At 37.8% G+C, this 19424-nt stretch overlaps 1 protein-coding gene across 2 annotated transcripts in view; it reads right to left on the bottom strand.

Annotated features, from left to right (window-relative positions):
- Positions 1 to 19424, bottom strand: part of CFAP54 (cilia and flagella associated protein 54) — a 380731-nt gene that overhangs the window by 241204 nt on the left and 120103 nt on the right. For both annotated transcript variants that reach the window (XM_030939210.1, XM_030939211.1), the window contains exons 27-32: positions 17171 to 17302; positions 15043 to 15157; positions 13121 to 13210; positions 11956 to 12082; positions 8335 to 8446; positions 7894 to 7994 (exon numbers count right to left, since the gene is read on the bottom strand). In XM_030939210.1, coding sequence (XP_030795070.1) covers positions 7894 to 7994; positions 8335 to 8446; positions 11956 to 12082; positions 13121 to 13210; positions 15043 to 15157; positions 17171 to 17302 — 677 coding nt within the window. The remainder of the gene's footprint in view (positions 1 to 7893; positions 7995 to 8334; positions 8447 to 11955; positions 12083 to 13120; positions 13211 to 15042; positions 15158 to 17170; positions 17303 to 19424) is intronic.

Here is a 19424-nt window from a genome sequence, read left to right as displayed (position 1 = left end):
ATTTCCAAAACAATAAAGGGAAACATTGATATATTTGACTCCATTAAGAATTAAAACTTCTGAATTAATTATTAAAGAACTTTAAAATGTGAACTGATGAGCCACAAACTGGGAGAAGCATTAGCATCCAAACTTATAAAACTAAGTAAGAAAACAAAAGTTTTTAAATGTGCAAAGAATACAAACAAGCAGTCCTGAGACTAGAAAAACCGTTGGGCCAAATAAAAATATGAAAAGATGCCTAACCTTAGGAATCAAATAAAAGGAAAATTGAAACGACAATGAACAACAATGAGGCAAAATTTCATACCACATAGTTCCACAAAAATGTGATAATAAAATCAAGCGTTGGTGAAGACCTTGAATAATGGAAAATTTTCACAACATTGGTAAAAATTTAAGAGCAACTTAGCAATATCTAGTAATGCTAAAATGTTCATATCTTGAAAACCACAACCCTATATATTTACCCTACAGAAACTCTCACACATACATAAGGAGATATATACAAGTTATGTCCTTTGTAACATTGTTTACAACAGTGAAAAGTTAGAATTTAAATGTTTATTTATGGGAGACTGAATAAATCATTTAAAAAATTTATTATACAATGTATAATATATATTATATAATATATGCGTAATAAATATATATTATTTATACTATGCATATTAAATTATGTGTGTTATTCATATTTGTGTATATGTATTATGCATACAGAAATATGCATACAATAAATACAATGCATTATACTATTACTATATAATTTATTTATTATATGATATTTATTTAGTATATAATGAAATACCATTCAGCAGTGAAATTAAGAAAGTGGACTTATGTATAAGTGACATTTCAAAAAATCACAAACATAATGTTGAGAGAAAAAAAGCAAATTTCCAAAGCAAATCAGAAAAAATTATAGCATGCATTATTTGGGGCTATATACATATGTGGTTGACATACGAATTCACTCATCAGCATAAGAATAACGAAATTTGGGGATAGTATTATTTCCAGGATAGAGGAAAACAGAAATGCATACCAGGATGGGTACACGGGGATTTCAACTGCGTTTGAAAGGTTTTACATGTTAAATGACATAGTTGTTATGTTATTTTTTATACCCATATGTCATAATTTAAATAAAGAAAATGAAAGAATAATCAAAGAGACAGTGGGCAAATGCAAATAAAAACAAAGCAGAATTTGTTCTATTAATATCTATGTTGTGTAAATTAAAATCAAAATCACTAAACAGGTATAGAAAAACATTAGATCATGAAGGTAAGATATATAATGTATAAGAATTAAAAATTCTTATACATATGTACTTATAAAAATAGAAACTACTAAAAACATGTAGAGGTGGAGCAAGATGGCCGAATAGGAACAGCTCCAGTCTCCAACACCCAGCGCGAGCAACACAGAAGACCAGTGATATCTGCATTTTCAACTGAGGTACTGGGTTCATCTCACTAGGGAGTGCCGGACAATCGGTGCTGGTCAGCTGCTGCAGCCTGACCAGCGAGAGCTGAAGCAGGGCGAGGCATTGCCTCACCTGGGAAGCCCAAGGGGGAAGGGAATCCCTTTTCCTAGCCAGGGGAACTGAGACACACAACACCTGGAAAATCGGGTAATTCCCACCCCAATACTGCGCTTTAAGCAAATGGGCACACCAGGAGATTATACCCACACCTGGCCGGGAGGGTCCCATGGCCACGGAGCCTCCCTCATTGCTAGCACAGCAGTCTGTGATCTAACATGCAAGGCAGCAGCGAGGCTGGGGGAGGGGTGCCCGCCATTGCTGAGGCTTAAGTAGGTAAACAGAGCTGCTGGGAAGCTCGAACTGGGTGGAGCTCAGAGCAGCTCAAGGAAACCTGCCTGTCTCTGTAGACTCCACCTCTGGGGACAGGGCACAGCTAAACAACAACAAAAAAAGCAGCAGAAACCTGTGCAGACGCGAACAACTCTGTCTGACAGCTTTGAAGAGAGCAGTGGATCTCCCAACACGGAGGTTGAGATCTGAGAACGGACAGACTGCCTGCTCAAGTGGGTCCCTGACCCCTGAGTAGCCTAACTGGGAGACATCCCCCACTAGGGGCAGTCTGACACCCCACACCTCACAAGGTGGAGTACACCCCTAAGAGGAAGCCTCCAAAGTAAGAATCAGACAGGTACACTCGCTGTTCAGCAATATTCTATCTTCTGCAACCTCTGCTGCTGATACCCAGGCAAACAGGGTCTGGAGTGGACCTCAAGCAATCTCTAACAGACCTACAGCTGAGGGTCCTGACTGTTAGAAGGAAAACTATCAAACAGGAAGAACACCTATACCAAAACCCCATCAGTACGTCACCATCATCAAAGACCAGAGGCAGATAACACCACAAAGATGGAGAAGAAGCAGGGCAGAAAAGCTGGAAATTCAAAAAACAAGAGTGCATCTCTCCCTGCAAAGGAGTGCAGCTCATCGCCAGCAATGGATCAAAGCTGGTCAGAGAATGACTTTGACGAGATGAGAGAAGAAGGCTTCAGTCCATCAAACTTCTCAGAGCTAAAGGAGGAATTATGTACCCAGCGCAAAGAAACTAAAAATCTTGAAAAAAGAGTGGAAGAATTGATAGCTAGAATAATTAATGCAGAGAAGGTCATAAACGAAATGACAGAGATGAAAACCATGACACGAGAAATACATGACAAATCCACAAGCTTCAGTAACCGACTCGATCAACTGGAAGAAAGAGTATCAGCGATTGAGGATCAAATGAATGAAATGAAGCGAGAAGAGAAACCAAAAGAAAAAAGAAGAAAAAGAAATGAACAAAGCCTGCAAAAAGTATGGGATTATGTAAAAAGACCAAATCTACGTCTGATTGGGGTGCCTGAAAGTGAGGGGGAAAACGGAACCAAGTTGGAAAACACTCTTCAGGACATCATCCAGGAGAACTTCCCCAACCTAGTAGGGCAGGCCAACATTCAAATTCAGGAAATACAGAGAACACCACAAAGATACTCCTCGAGAAGAGCAACTCCAAGACACATAATTGCCAGATTCACCAAAGTTGAAATGAAGGAAAAAATCTTAAGGGCAGCCAGAGAGAAAGGTCAGGTTACCCACAAAGGGAAGCCCATCAGACTAACAGCAGACCTCTCGGCAGAAACTCTACAAGCCAGAAGAGAGTGGGGGCCAATATTCAACATTCTTAAAGAAAAGAATTTTAAACCCAGAATTTCATATCCAGCCAAACTAAGTTTCATAAGTGAAGGAGAAATAAAATCCTTTACAGATAAGCAAATGCTTAGAGATTTTGTCACCACCAGGCCTGCCTTACAAGAGACCCTGAAGGAAGGACTAAATGTGGAAAGGAACAACCGGTACCAGCCATTGCAAAAACATGCCAAAATGTAAAGACCATCGAGGCTAGGAAGAAACTGCATCAACTAACGAGCAAAATAACCAGTTAATATCATAATGGCAGGATCAAGTACACACATAACAATATTAACTTTAAATGTAAATGGACTAAATGCTCCAATTAAAAGACACAGACTGGCAAACTGGATTAAGAGTCAAGACCCATCAGTCTGCTGTATTCAGCAGACCCATCTCACATGCAGAGACATACATAGGCTCAAAATAAAGGGATGGAGGAAGATCTACCAAGCAAATGGAGAACAAAAAGAAGCAGGGGTTGCAATCCTAGTCTCGGATAAAATAGACTTTAAACCATCAAAGATCAAAAGAGACAAAGAAGGCCATTACATAATGGTAAAGGGATCAGTTCAACAAGAAGAGCTAACTATCCTAAATATATATGCACCCAATATAGGAGCACCCAAATTCATAAAGCAAGTCCTTAGAGACTTACAAAGACACTTAGACTCCCATACAATAATAATGGGAGACTTCAACACTCCACTGTCAACATTAGACAGATCAACGAGACAGAAAGTTAACAAGGATATCCAGGAATTGAACTCATGTCTGCACCAAGCGGACCTAATAGACATCTATAGAACTCTCCACCCCAAATCAACAGAATATACATTCTTCTCAGCACCACATCGCACTTATTCCAAAATTGACCACATAATTGGAAGTAAAGCACTCCTTAGCAAATATAAAAGAACAGAAATTATAACAAACTGTCTCTCAGACCACAGTGCAATCAAACTAGAACTCAGGACTAAGAAACTCAACCAAAACCGCTCAACTACATGGAAACTGAACAACATGCTCCTGAATGACTACTGGGTACATAACGAAATGAAGGCAGAAATAAAGATGTTCTTTGAAACCAATGAGAACAAAGATACAACATACCAGAATCTCTGGGACACATTTAAAGCAGTGTGTAGAGGGAAATTTATAGCACTAAATGCCCACAAGAGAAAGCTGGAAAGATCTAAAATTGACACTCTAACATCACAATTAAAAGAACTGGAGAAGCAAGAGCAAACACATTCAAAAGCTAGCAGAAGGCAAGAAATAACTAAGATCAGAGCAGAACTGAAGGAGAGAGAGACACAAAAAACCCTCCAAAAAATCAATGAATCCAGGAGTTGGTTTTTTGAAAAGATCAACAAAATTGACAGACCGCTAGCAAGACTAATAAAGAAGAAAAGAGAGAAGAATTAAATAGATGCAATAAAAAATGATAAAGGGGATATCACCACCGACCCCACAGAAATACAAACTACCATCAGAGAATACTATAAACACCTCTACGCAAATCAACTAGAAAATCTAGAAGAAATGGATAATTTCCTGGACACTTACACTCTTCCAAGACTAAACCAGGAAGAAGTTGAATCCCTGAATAGACCAATAGCAGGCTCTGAAATTGAGGCAACAATTAATAGCCTACCAACCAAAAAAAGTCCAGGACCAGATGGATTCACAGCTGAATTCTACCAGAGGTACAAGGAGGAGCTGGTACCATTCCTTCTGAAACTATTCCAATCAATTGAAAAAGAGGGAATCCTCCCTAACTCATTTTATGAGGCCAACATCATCCTGATACCAACGCCTGGCAGAGACACAACAAAAAAAGAGAATTTTAGACCAATATCCCTAATGAACATCGATGCAAAAATCCTCAACAAAATACTGGCAAACCGGATTCAGCAGCACATCAAAAAGCTTATCCACCACGATCAAGTGGGCTTCATCCCTGGGATGCAAGGCCAGTTCAACATTCGCAAATCAATAAATGTAATCCAGCATATAAACAGAACCAAAGACAAGAACCACATGATTATCTCAATAGATGCAGAAAAGGCTTTTGACAACATTCAACAGCCCTTCATGCTAAAAACACTCAATAAATTCGGTATTGATGGAACGTACCTCAAAATAATAAGAGCTATTTATGACAAACCCACAGCCAATATCATACTGAATGGGCAAAAACTGGAAAAATTCCCTTTGAAAACTGGCACAAGACAGGGATGCCCTCTCTCACCACTCCTATTCAACATAGTGTTGGAAGTTCTGGCTAGGGCAATCAGGCAAGAGAAAGAAATCAAGGGTATCCAGTTAGGAAAAGAAGAAGTCAAATTGTCCCTGTTTGCAGATGACATGATTGTATATTTAGAAAACCCCATCATCTCAGCCCAAAATCTCCTTAAGCTGATAAGCAACTTCAGCAAAGTCTCAGGATACAAAATTAATGTGCAAAAATCACAAGCATTCTTATACACCAGTAACAGACAAACAGAGAGCCAAATCATGAATGAACTTCAATTCACAATTGCTTCAAAGAGAAAAAATACCTAGGAATCCAACTCACAAGGGATGTCAAGGACCTCTTCAAGGAGAACTACAAACCACTGCTCAGTGAAATCAAAGAGGACACTAACAAATGGAAGAACATACCATGCTCATGGATAGGAAGAATCAATATCGTGAAAATGGCCATACTGCCCAAGGTTATTTATAGATTCAATGCCATCCCCATCAAGCTACCAATGAGTTTCTTCACAGAATTGGAAAAAACTGCTTTAAAGTTCATATGGAACCAAAAAAGAGCCCGCATTGCCAAGACAATCCTAAGTCAAAAGAACAAAGCTGAAGGCATCACGCTACCTGACTTCAAACTATACTACAAGGCTACAGTAACCAAAACAGCATGGTACTGGTACCAAAACAGAAATATAGACCAATGGAACAGAACAGAGTCCTCAGAAATAATGCCACACATCTACAGCCATCTGATCTTTGACAAACCTGAGAGAAACAAGAAATGGGGAAAGGATTCCCTATTTAATAAATGGTGCTGGGAAAATTGGCTAGCCGTAAGTAGAAAGCTGAAACTGGATCCTTTCCTTATTCCTTATACGAAACTTAATTCAAGATGGATTAGAGACTTAAATGTTAGACCTAATACCATAAAAACCCTAGAAGAAAATCTAGGTAGTACCATTCAGGACATAGGCATGGGCAAGGACTTCATGTCTAAAACACCAAAAGCAACGGCAGCAAAAGCCAAAATTGACAAGTGGGATCTAATTAAACTAACGAGCTTCTGCACAGCAAAAGAAACTACCATCAGAGTGAACAGGCAACCTACAGAATGGGAGAAAATTTTTGCCATCTACTCATCTGACAAAGGGCTAATATCCAGAACCTACAAAGAACTCAAACAAATTTACAAGAAAAAAACAAACAACCCCATCAAAAAGTGGGCAAAGGATATGAACAGACATTTCTCAAAAGAAGACATTCATACAGCCAACAGACACATGAAAAAATGCTCATCATCACTGGCCATCAGAGAAATGCAAATCAAAACCATAATGAGATACCATCTCACACCAGTTAGAATGGCAATCATTAACAAGTCAGGAAACAACAGGTGCTGGAGAGGATGTGGAGAAATAGGAACACTCTTACACTGTTGGTGGGATTGTAAACTAGTTCAACCATTATGGAAAACAGTATGGCGATTCCTCAAGGATCTAGAACTAGATGTACCATATGACCCAGCCATCCCACTACTGGGTATATACCCAAAGGATTATAAATCATGCTGCTATAAAGACACATGCACACGTATGTTTATTGCGGCACTATTCACAATAGGAAAGACATGGAATCAACCCAAATGTCCATCTGTGACAGACTGGATTAAGAAAATGTGGCACATATACACCATGGAATATTATGCAGCCATAAAAAAGGATGAGTTTGCGTCCTTTGTAGGGACATGGATGCAGCTGGAAACCATCATTCTTAGCACACTATCACAAGAACAGAAAACCAAACACCGCATGTTCTCACTCATAGGTGGGAACTGAACAATGACATCACCTGGACTCGGGAAGGGGAACATCACACATCGGGGCCTATCATGGGGAGGGGGAGGGGGGAGGGATTGCATTGGGAGTTATACCTGATATAAATGATGAATTGATGGGTGCTGACGAGTTGATGGGTGCAGCACACCAACATGGCACAAGTATACATATGTAACAAACCTGCACGTTATGCACATGTACCCTAGAACTTAAAGTATAATAAAAAAAAATCATAATAATAAATAGAAACTAAACATTTTGCCATATTTTGTAATGAAGAACTTTAGGTTCACTGATAATTTACCAATTTGTTCTCCTAACCACCCTATCTAAACTGTTGCCACCACCACCTTCATGCCAAGCCAAATATTCTATATTATTTCATTTACTTTATAACATTTATCAACATTTTTAACTGTCTTGTTTTAGGTGTTTACTTGTTTACTATGGTTTTTTCATTAGTATGCAAGTTCCTCGAAGGCAATGATTTCACCCGTCTGATCCACCAGTGTATCCCTAGTACCCAAAATAATGCCCAACACATAGTTACCCTCAAGTAAACTTTTATTGAATCAATTAATTAGTTAATACCTTTCATGTGCCACCATTTCAGAAATAGCTGGATTTTTTAAAATGAAATCTCTTAGAGTTTCCTTTTTTTTACTTCTTATTCTTTGTGACATTTCTGCACCCTTAATAGAGGAGATAAAATTTTACAAGTTAAATTCAAACTTTAAACACAGTAGTATAATTTATTCATACTCTAATGCTTATCTCTTGACATTGAAATACAGTAGTTCATACCCTCAACTAAAATTATTATCAAAGGCAACAGAAATACCCCTGTAGACAAAAACTCTGATTATAACATTATCTACATGTTAATCTAAAAGTTGTACTGTGTAATTATAAAATTATGCTTGTTAGTATATCCGTTTCATATTATAATGAGTTTAAATGTAGCCAATCATCTCTAGATACATGAATCTCTCAATTTCATTACCTAAAATTCAAAACTCATACAAAACTTACTCTTCCAATTTCCATTACTGCAGCTCTGAACTTTAAATATTTGTTTACTTTTTTACTCAAAGCACTGTTCTTATATTTCACTTTTATTAGTCCAAGTAGAGACTCATTCCTCCTAATAAAAAAGATAAAGTCCGTCAAAAAGACCTGCAAAAATGTGCAGAACTACCCCCAAAGTAATATGTCTTTAAAGTTTTCACTGAAATTATGCAAGAATATCCAAAACTGCTTGTGTTCTATGCATAAATTAGACTGTGATATCTCTGTTCAGCATGAAATAGTCAGTTTCTCAAAATAGCAAAGTGTAAATCACATCATAAAATGTGAGTGTCAGTGAAGATGTTGAATAACAGAAACTTTTCACTTTGATAAAAGTTTAAGAGCAACTTAGCAATATCTTAACTAAGCAACATCTTAACTAAATAACTTAATTAAGCAATAACTTAGTAAAGTTAAAATGTTCATATCTTGGCAACTACAGCCCTGTATATTTACAGAAACTCTCACATATGCATAAGGACATATGTATAAGAATGTCCTGTCCTTTGCAGCACTGTTTATAATAATAAAAAATCAGAAAGAATTTAAATGCCTATTTACAGGAGACTAAATAAATAAGTTTTAAAATGTATTATACAATGTATAGGAAGGCCGCAGTGGCTCATGCCTGTAATCCCAGCACTTTGGGAGGCCAAGGCGGGTGGATCATGAGGTCAGGAGATCGAGACCATCCTGGCTAACACAGTGAAACCCCGTCTCTACTAAAAATACAACAACAACAAAAAAAAATTAGCTGGGCGTGGTGACGGGTGCCTGTAGTCCCAGCTACTCGAGAGGCTGAGGCAGGAGAATGGCATGAACTCGGGAGGCGGAGCTTGCAGTGACCCGAGACAGCGCCACTGCACTCAAGCCTGGGCAACAGAGCGAGACTCCGTCTCAAAAAAAAACAAAAAATGCATTATACAACATAACAGAGAACATGTTGTATATTATAATCATATAATAAAAACTCCCATAGGGCCTTCTATAGGGAAAAAGAGGAGTTGAAGGCATGATGTAGATGGAACAGAACTGGATTGAAAATAAAATAACCATGGACACTTCTTCCCTCATAACTCAGAGAATACTGTAAAAGTAATCCTAGACAAGCTTCCTTGCTTCCAACAGATTTCAATCTCTTTGGTTCTATCTTTTGCAAGCTCCCAGCCACTGCTGCCCTCTGAATACCAACAGGAACTGAGCTGATCTTTTCCCAATACTATAGTCTCTCACTGTCCCTTTATTGATACTTGCCTATTTTTCCTGAAATTTCTATTTTTTTATTTATATTTCTTCATAAGTACTAGCCAGGTATAGCAAAACTGCTTAACATGATAAATGGGATCCCAAAACTTGAATAAAATGTAGGGTCTTATTAATGCAAGGCCAATGAAATGACGGGGTGAGCCTGGATAGCTAGTTCCAGGGGTTGGACCTTGACCCAAATCCATCTTGGCCCCTTCGCTCCAGTTTTGATGAAGATGATCCTAAGCCCATGGTTGTCTGGAACCCCAGTTCAGCTGTAACAATCCTAAGAATCACCCAGTTAGTTGACTTTCACTTGGGCAAATGTTTTGCTGCCTAAATTAGAAGCCTTTGATCAATGACCGTAAGGGACTTGGGGAGCCATCCTCCACAACTCGAAGCCTAAGACTGCCTTCCATTTCCAACCAGCTAGGTCTCTTCTCTACAGCCTCTCCTCTCTCTCTCCCTCACTACCAGCATGCTTGACCTGGTTGTTATGTTCTTCCAGAAAGAGATGGGAAGGAGAGGAGGTCACATTTAGACTACAGTCTTTGCCACCATCTCAGCATTCTCCTCCATGCACAGCAGAACCTTCATCCATTGAATAAATTAAACTCATCCACTCCTTGATCTGTTCACTGCTCTGTGGAGCTCTGACTGACCGCTTTTCATTGTGATAAACAGTATTTTAAAATTTTTATGCAAGTCAACGTTACTGAGGACTTGTTCATTGTTTTAACATGTTTATACAGTCACGCGTCACTTAGCGGCAGGGATACATTCTGAGAAATACTTTGTTAGGGAATTTTGTCATTGTGTGAACATCATAGAATGTACTTATGCAGGCCGGGCGCGGTGGCTCAAGCCTGTAATCCCAGCGCTTTGGGAGGCCGAGACGGGCGGATCACGAGGTCAGAAGATCGAGACCATCCTGGCTAACATGGTGAAACCCCGTCTCTACTAAAAAATACAAAAAACTAGCCGGGTGAGGTGGCGGGCGCCTGTAGTCCCAGCTACTCGGGAGGCTGAGGCAGGAGAATGGCGTAAACCCGGGAGGCGGAGCTTGCAGTGAGCTGAGATCCGGCCACTGCACTCCAGCCCGGGCGACAGAGCGAGACTCCGTCTCAAAAAAAAAAAAAAAAAAAAGAATGTACTTATGCAAACCTAGATGGTATCACCTGCTACACATCTAGGTGATATAGTACAGCCTATAGCTCCGAGACTACAAACCCGTACAGCATGTTACTATACTGAACGCTGTAGGCGATGCTGTAACATAACAGTCAGTATTTATGTTTAGATACATATTCAAACATGGGGAAAGTACAGTATAAATACAGTATTATAATATTATACTCTTCTTCCAGAATATCTCTTATTCTTAGGTTAGACTTCCACAGCCAGCCCTCCACATTTGCCTGCACACTGAAAGTATCTTCTGTTTTTCTTTGGAATCAAAAACATTATTCAACTCTCCTAAACATCTAATTTTAGCTGTTTTTTAAAAAATTTAATAGAACTCTAATTCTGAACAATTATGTTATTATCATGGCCTGTTTCATTTAATATAAGCAATTTCTTCTTTTATCTTTGGAAAGTATGAAGCACATATAGCCTCTAAGCTTCTGTTCTAATAAATGAAGTACCTATTTTAGAAATAATATCTTTGTTTGTTTTTAAGGGAATGTTTCTCTTTTGCTACCATTTCAAAAACAGGTTTCATGTTACTGATGTTTACTTTTATTAAAATGGGATGGACAGATCAATGCCCAGTGAAGAAAAGCCCACTCTCAGTTGGCAAAAGAAAAGTTGGATTAATTTGGCATCTCTCATAATTGGTGTGAAGCACTATCATTTTATTTGGGAGCAAAGAGAATCATTCAGGCTTAGAGAATAGGAGGGACAGTTTTAAGGTTTACTGCTTTTATTTGAGGAACTCTCTCTTCACATATACAAATGGAAACTCTAAGAAATGGCTCTATTTGTTACCACAGAATTAGAAACAAGTGGGAAATGACCAAACTGGAGCTAAAACCTTGTGTGAGAAAGAACTGATGGCCTAGAGATACTATTATCCATCCTGACTCAATAGCAAAAGACTTAATCTGTTTCCAGCTAGAGATATGAACATGCTCTATTCTCATTTGTGAGTACACTGTATATATATTTTTAGTTTTAGTTATTTCTTTACACAGACATAAGTTTTTACTATCTCTTAGGTGGTGGTTTTAGCTGTATATACTCCACTCTCTTTTTCATCGACCTTGTATTTCTTAGAACTAATAATGATATTCATTTTTTAAAGTTGTTAATATGTATAAAACTGATAATTGCAAGTACCTTTTCAAGAAGTCATGGACAGGAGCTGTTACCTCTACCAAAAGGTGAAATTTTTCCTCATTCAGGCATTTTAGCATAACTTGCGTAAAGAATTCCAGAAATCTTGGTTTTTGCTTAAATTTCATAACTGTAATAACAAGGAAGTTCAGATATAGTTACCAATATACTCAATTATTAGTACCGAAGGGTTGCCAGTGCTAGCAGTCATTTTGTTCCAACAGGCAAGTTTATTAATCTGTTTTTTAGATTTCTCCATTTTAAAAGTATATAGGAATAAATGTGGTGTGAACTATTGTTTTTCTAATATCAATGAATGTTTCACAGCCTATATTAAATTTATTTTCTAAATATCTGAACACTGAGAAAGACTTCTCAATTTCTCAAGTGACCATACATTAAGGTCACTTCTAATGTATGACTAACTGGGAGAAAAAGTTATTGATAATTATCCTAACTAGTGATCCTAATTTTTATTATATTTCACTCTGAATCAATTATGTTGCCATTTCTCATCAGCTAAACTTGAAATTCACTAACACATTTTTCTTTTTTTCTTTGTTTTTTTTTTTTTTTTTTTTTTTTTTTTTGAGACACAGTCTCACTCTCTTACCCCGGCTGGAGTGTAGTAGCATGATCTCAGCTCACTGCAACCTCTGCCTCCCAGATTCAAGCGATTCTCCTGCTTCAGCCTCCTGAGAAGCTGGGATTACAGGCGCCCACCACCCAATGCGAGGCTAATTTTTGTATTTTTAGTAGAGACGGGGTTTCATCATGTTGCCCAGGCTGGTCTCAAACTCCTGACCTCAGGTCATTTGCCTGCCTCGGCCTCCCAAAGTGCTGAGATTACAGGTGTGAGCTTCTGTGCCCGGCCACTAATACATTTTTCAATGCCCTAGTTTTCGTAAGCTTCATAACAACACCATTCACTACCAAAATAAGCCACCATCAAGATTCTGTCTTTCCAGACTTTAAATCAGGTACCTATTTAGGTCTCTTTCATTACTTGGCAATCAAGATTCTGCATTATTCTGAGTGGGTAAGAATTCAAAGTATTCTGCCTAAAACAGGCGAAATCTTCAAGTAGACAACAGAAACAAAATCCACAGAATTAATTCTCTTCGGTGATAAATCGAGCGAACAGCATATACACATCCAGTTCACCTACCTTCTTTCACGGCACCTTTGACCGACCAATTCAAAACTACGGGATAAAGAAATATAGGGTCCTCTCCTCCTGAGAGTTCAGATGTAACATCTAAGGTTAAAAAATTCAAAAGTTGTATGATCTGTTTAATAACCCAAAATAAAAGTTTTTTTGAGTGATTCACAATAACAATTATTTGAAAGAGATGGAAAAACAGGAAAATACTAAAGTATTTATTCTAAATTATGTGCCTTAACATAGCAATTATAGCATTACATTTTGGAAATAAAAATAATCTGATGAAATTATTTGCTTCACTCTTCCCCCTAAAAGCTAAGAGGTCCACCACCAAATAGGTAAAGAGTTTCCAAGGCAAGATTCTCTCTTTTTCAACAGCTGTCATATATAAGCAAACCCAAGACTCAGAAATCTACCAATTAGATTTACTCCATTTTAGCAAAACTATCTTTAAAAGGCAGTAAAGTATAACACAGCCTGGAGCCAGACTGGCTGGGTTCAAATTCTAACTATGACAATTTTTTAGTTATGAAACCTTGGAAAGTTATTTAGCTTCTCTGTGCCTCAGTTTCCTTATCTTTATAATGAAGATAATAATAGTACCTTCCTCATATGGTTCTTATATACAGGTTGCATGAGTTTTAATGTATATATTTTATAAAAATTGTATATTTTATAAAATAGTAACTGGCACACAGAAAACACTGTACAAAACTATCATTTTATTATTGTTATTGAATTTACTATTCTTTTTCTAACCATTAGACCACCAGGGAGAATTTACTATTCAGCTAGTTATAGACCATTGTGCTTCTTGGTAAAATATTTTTACTGATATTATGAAAATAAATAATTCACATTTCTAGAACACTGTATATTTTAAGGAATTATACTTCATATAGTAATAAGATGATTACAGCTTTCCCAAAGCTAGGTTAACCAATTATGGGAATAATCAAATAGTTCAATTCATAAATCCATGCTTGAAACAGGCATGGAACATATTAAAAGAGAGAGATCCAAGTCAGCGAAGCCCACAAGACAGAACTGAGGCACACAGTAGGAAAGGTGAGGTAGGGACATGGAATTCTACAAGTGTAGCCTCGTCCCCAAAGGCCATGGGGCAAAAGTAGAGCCTTATGCTTGGTTTAAGGCTCAAATTTGGACACTCTCTTGTTCTAGAAGATTTGAAATACCTACTTTTTAAAAATGTGACAACACTAATCATCACCAGAAACTAATTCAATTCCCCAAGTAGCCTTCCAGGCTGCAAACTCCAAAATACCAATCATTGCATTAACACATTGGTTTATTATGAAATTACTACAGTACAATGACCTAAAATTAAACTAATCTTTCACTCTGCTTTCTACTCTGGAAGGCACTGGTTCAAACCACTTACACATTAACACTCACACTATTCCTTTATTTCTCAGTTGCACTTTTTACTTCAAAGCAGTGATTTTTGTGCCACCATAACCCCCTCCCACTCTCCCACCAAGGATACCCAGATGGTTGTCACAACTAGGGGGTAGTGTGCTGTGCTTCTGTGAGTAGAGGCCAGGGATGCTACTCAATATCATACAGTGCCAAGGACAGTTCCCCACAACAAAGAACTACCAGGCCCCAAATGATAATAGTGTCGAGGTTGAGAAAACTTGCTTTAGAGTCAGAAGACACAGGCTCAAGTCCAAGTCAGCTATGTAATCCTATGTAAATCACTTAATCTTTATGAGCCACATCTGTAAAAAGTGGTTAGCAATCCCTTATTAACAGGGTATTGTTAGGATTAATGATATAAAAGCACTGTGTAAACCTTAAAGGGTTTACCAAATGCTAATCTCATCTTAATCCTTTGAACAAAATTTTTTCTCGTTTTAAAAAACTTAATGCTAAACGGAAGTATACAGAAAAAAAATGATTACATTGCTTTGTCAGTTTGAGTAGGTGTGTTTCCAACAAGGCCAGCTGTTCATTTATCTTTTCAGGCAATAGTATCTGCTGTGGCTTCTTAGTCTTTAAAGACTTCTTAGAAGAATCCTAGAAACATTGGTTAAATGTCAAAATGTACTTTAACGTGTTGTGACAACTGTCATTTTCAAACAACATTCTTTAAATTCTGTTTTCATACTTTCATACTTGGTAGATAAAACTATGATCCACATAACAATATTAATTAATAACAATGAATAGTAACAGTTATTGCACTCTAATTAAATGTAGACATAGTACTGTGTTTCATGGAGATTGACCAAAATACTGCTTCTTTTCCCTCTCCCTTTCTCCCAGTAACTTTCACCTACCTAGCCAGCCCCCTCCAAAACCTGCATTCTCAAAGCAGCCGAGGATATGTCTCTAAAAATCTTAAAAAGACAATTCCAAGCCTGCCCTCAGAAATGTACCCCTTTATTCTTTTTTCCCTTTCTTTTTCCCAGAAGGAGCTTCTTTACAACTAAGCTAATTGCCTTTGCTACTTTGCCTTTCATTGAAACATAAGGAGATCAGTAATTAGTGGATTAAGAATTAGCCTGTCTGCGCACTCAGGCTCACTACCATGTTTTTTCTGTCTGAGCCTGAGAACTGACCTGTTAATGTCTCTTGTTTAAAAAAAAACCTTCCAAGCCCCTTCAGGCTTAAAGGAATCTTGAGTAGCTCTAATAATTTCTGACTCCTATAAATTAACAAGCTCAACAATCTTAGAAGAAAGAATCACAACCTTCTGCTGGACTATAAGCTTTAAGGAGAGAGGCATAAGGCCTGTCCTACCATGATGTGGAAGGCCCTGAGTCAAGGCCTGGGTGACATAAAAGGGCTGATGGACTCTGAGAGTAGACACTGCATGGCACAAAAACAAACAAACAACCCTCAAATTGCTTCCAGCTTAATCAAAAATCCCTCTAGACAAAACATCCTCCTAACTAGAAAAAAAAAAGTATTATAGCTTAAAAAGTCATCCAGTAAAACAGTAGTGATTTTTTAAAGATTTTTTTGGCAAACAAATGCTTACTTGGAAATTCAGCATATCACAGAGATAGAAATGGAGCTACTCTAAGTGAGACAGAGTCAGGGATGAGAGCCTCTACCTCCACCCAAGCCATGGAAGGGACTTCAAGTAATTCCTAGTACCCTCAGAAACCCAATGAACTGGCCAGGCACGATGGCTCACGCCTGTAATCCCAGAACTTTGGGAGGCGAAGGTGGGAAGATCACCTGAGGTCAGGAGTTCAAGACGAGCCCGGCCAACATGGTGAAACCTCATCTCTACTAAAAATACAAAAATTAGCCAGGTGTGGTGGCACATGCCTATAATCCTAGCTACTCAGAGGCTGAGGCAGAAGAATTACATGAACCCAGGAGGCAGAGGCTGCGGTGAGCCAAGACTGCACCACTGCGCTCCAGCTTAGACTATAGAGTGAGACTGTCAAAAAAAAAAAAGAAAAGAAAAGAAGAAAGAAAGAAGGAAAGAAAGCAACCCAGTGAACTAAGTAACATTTCAAAACTTGATCTACAAAAATATGTAACTACATAGTTTCAAGGAAAGGCAACAAGCATAAGCTCTTGTAAGACTCATGCTTGGAAGGCAGATATTAAAAGTTCATCTCAAAAATTAGCAGTCTCATAAAGAAGAGAATGTAGGTGTCACAGTGAGTTTCAGAAATCTACTTTGAACACAAAGTAAAAAAATGCTGACATGTATTTGCTACATTCAATGATCCACCCAGAACAGTAAAATCTTAGATTTGGAAGAGACTTTAGAGAGCTTTTAAGTCCAGTGTCCAGCTGGGTGTAAGAAGTTCTCTATCATCACCTAACTGATGGTTGGGACTGGTGATGGGGACTATTCAGTACGCTAGCAGAGATTCCTTTTTCATTTTCTTGACTATAACAACAACAAAAATAAAACCCAAAAGCTCTTTACTATAATACTTTACTTATATGTAAATATAACAAGTGTAAAACTTATCAATTTTCTAATATGCTTAATAATACTACCTTAACCCTAAAAGACACAAACTAAACATAGGTTTAAAAATGAGAAACAGAAACAGTTACCTCCTCTGGCATTTCTTCTTGTTCATTACTACCATCAAACAGAGACTTGCATCCCGGTGTGATGTCCAACATTTTTTTCCCATAATTTATAATCATTACTGCCAAGTCATATTCCCTCCATGAACGAAGAATCTAATTTAAAATATTTATTAATTATCTCTGTTGGGCATTCTTGTCTATTTTCAAGTATAATGGATCATTTTTCATAAATTCAAAAGCCCCATAGAGTTTTCAGTCTAAGAATCCCCCTTTTATTGTTAAGAAAACTGTAAGTTTACCTCCAGATCGTATTAACACATTGAGTGCAATTAAAGATGCATAATTCAACTATTTTAAGTAAAGGACTAATAACGGGATCTTGTCAATAATAGACTTCCCATATCTCTGAGCCATATAGCCATATACCTTCTGATACAGTGAGTTAACTATTGAGAAAACAATTCCTTTCAAAAAATTCATATTTAAAAAGTCATTTGTAAAGGCCACATCACCACTACTTCTTACATTGAGTTGCTTTCTATGGGAAATGGCACAATTACTAACCTCATGATGTCTTAAGGAGCATTTACATCACTAAGTGATTTATAAGACATTCTGCTAGAAGACTAGGTTAGATACAAGCTGTTTTTGGCAGATTCCCCATCAACCCTAGGGGAAGTGTGCACTGTAGTCATAAGGGGAAGAGGCCTATTTAGCCTCTCTCACATCCCCTAATACTAGTTCTTTGGCCTTATCTATTCTGGCCCTTACCTACCTTTCTAAGGTAATCTTCCACTACTCATCTCCTTGTACTTTAATCTTACAAAATATTGAGCCAGTTATAAAATCTGACAGTCACCATTGTGTTGCAGGACTTCATGTCTTCCCACAGCTGAGCCATTTCCCAGAACAGCTTTCTGCACCTTGTTTATACAGCTTCACCTTGCCATTAAAACCTTGGCTCTAGCATCAACTTCAGGAAAGCTGCCCTGGTCAGCAATCTGATTTGCATATATTCTGCTGTAGGGAAGGGTCAAAGAAGGGGACACACTCATTGTGAGCCCCTTAGAGTGACTGGGGTATAAATAAGTTTGTGTGAATTTGTTATATGTAGATATATTCTGTTGAGTATGTTAGTATTTAAGACAAGTATATTAGTTTGTTCTCACACTTATAATAAAGACATACCCAAGATGGGGTAATTTATAAACGAAAGAGGTTTAAGTGACTCACAATTTCACAGGGTTGGGGTGGCCTCACAACCACGGCTGAAGGTGAATGAGGGGCAAAGTCACGTCTTACACGGTGGCAAGCAAGAGGGCCTGTATAAGGGAACTCCCCTTTATAAAACCATCAGATCTCACGAGACTTATTCACTATCACGAGAACAGCACGGGACAGAACTGCCCCCATGATTCAATTACTTCCCACCAAGTCCCTCCTACGACATGTGGGAATTATGGGAGCTACAATTCAAGATAAGATTTGGGTGGGGAGACAGCCAAACCATATCAATAAATAACAATTGTTACTTCTCAATTAACAATTGAGTGGCTACTTAGACCTGAGAAGCCCTATCTAATGCTAAGAACAGGAACACGTTTCTTTGGGACCAGGGCAAAGGCACTAAACTAATAGTGACTGTGGAACAGAGTGTGGGAAAGAAAGTGCCAAAATAAATTTTGTGAGTTTTTAAAAAATTTTTATTTGTTTACTTATTTTATATTTTGTAGAGGCAGGGTCTCTCAAAGTGCTGGGATTACAGGCATGAGTCACCATATCCAGCCAAAATAAATTTTGAATAGGTAGGGTTAGGTCATGCAAAACCTTGAATGCTCAGCAAAACAGTCAAATCTCATTATGAAATGTATATGAGAGGGAGAAAGGTTTGCTATAAGGAAATAGAATTGAGCTAAGTTTTGCTATAAGAAAACAGAAACGAGTCTGCTCTCCACTCTACTTAATTTTGCTTTCTGACATATTTAGGTCCTAAGCTTATAGATAACTGGGCAATCTTTTCCCCTTCTCTTAATATGCTAGTAGAAAATAAATGATAAAGAATTTTTTCCAACCAAAGGAAAAACAGAGGACCAATTCTATTTAACATACCAAATGATGAACAGACACAGAGTATGCCAGATGTTTAGCATAACAATTTTTAAATCATGCAAAAGTAATGACATATTGAAGATGGTGAATCTCACAAGTAGCATGTTAGAAAAACATACCGATGCTTAAAGAAGAAAGACTCAACCATCTGAAAAGATTACCAATT

Source organism: Rhinopithecus roxellana, chromosome 10, assembly GCF_007565055.1.
Source record: "Rhinopithecus roxellana isolate Shanxi Qingling chromosome 10, ASM756505v1, whole genome shotgun sequence".
NCBI classification, from domain to species: Eukaryota; Metazoa; Chordata; class Mammalia; order Primates; family Cercopithecidae; genus Rhinopithecus; species Rhinopithecus roxellana.
The sequence above is the reverse complement of the archived record's forward strand: the minus strand, read 5'-3'. Positions and strand labels throughout refer to the sequence as shown.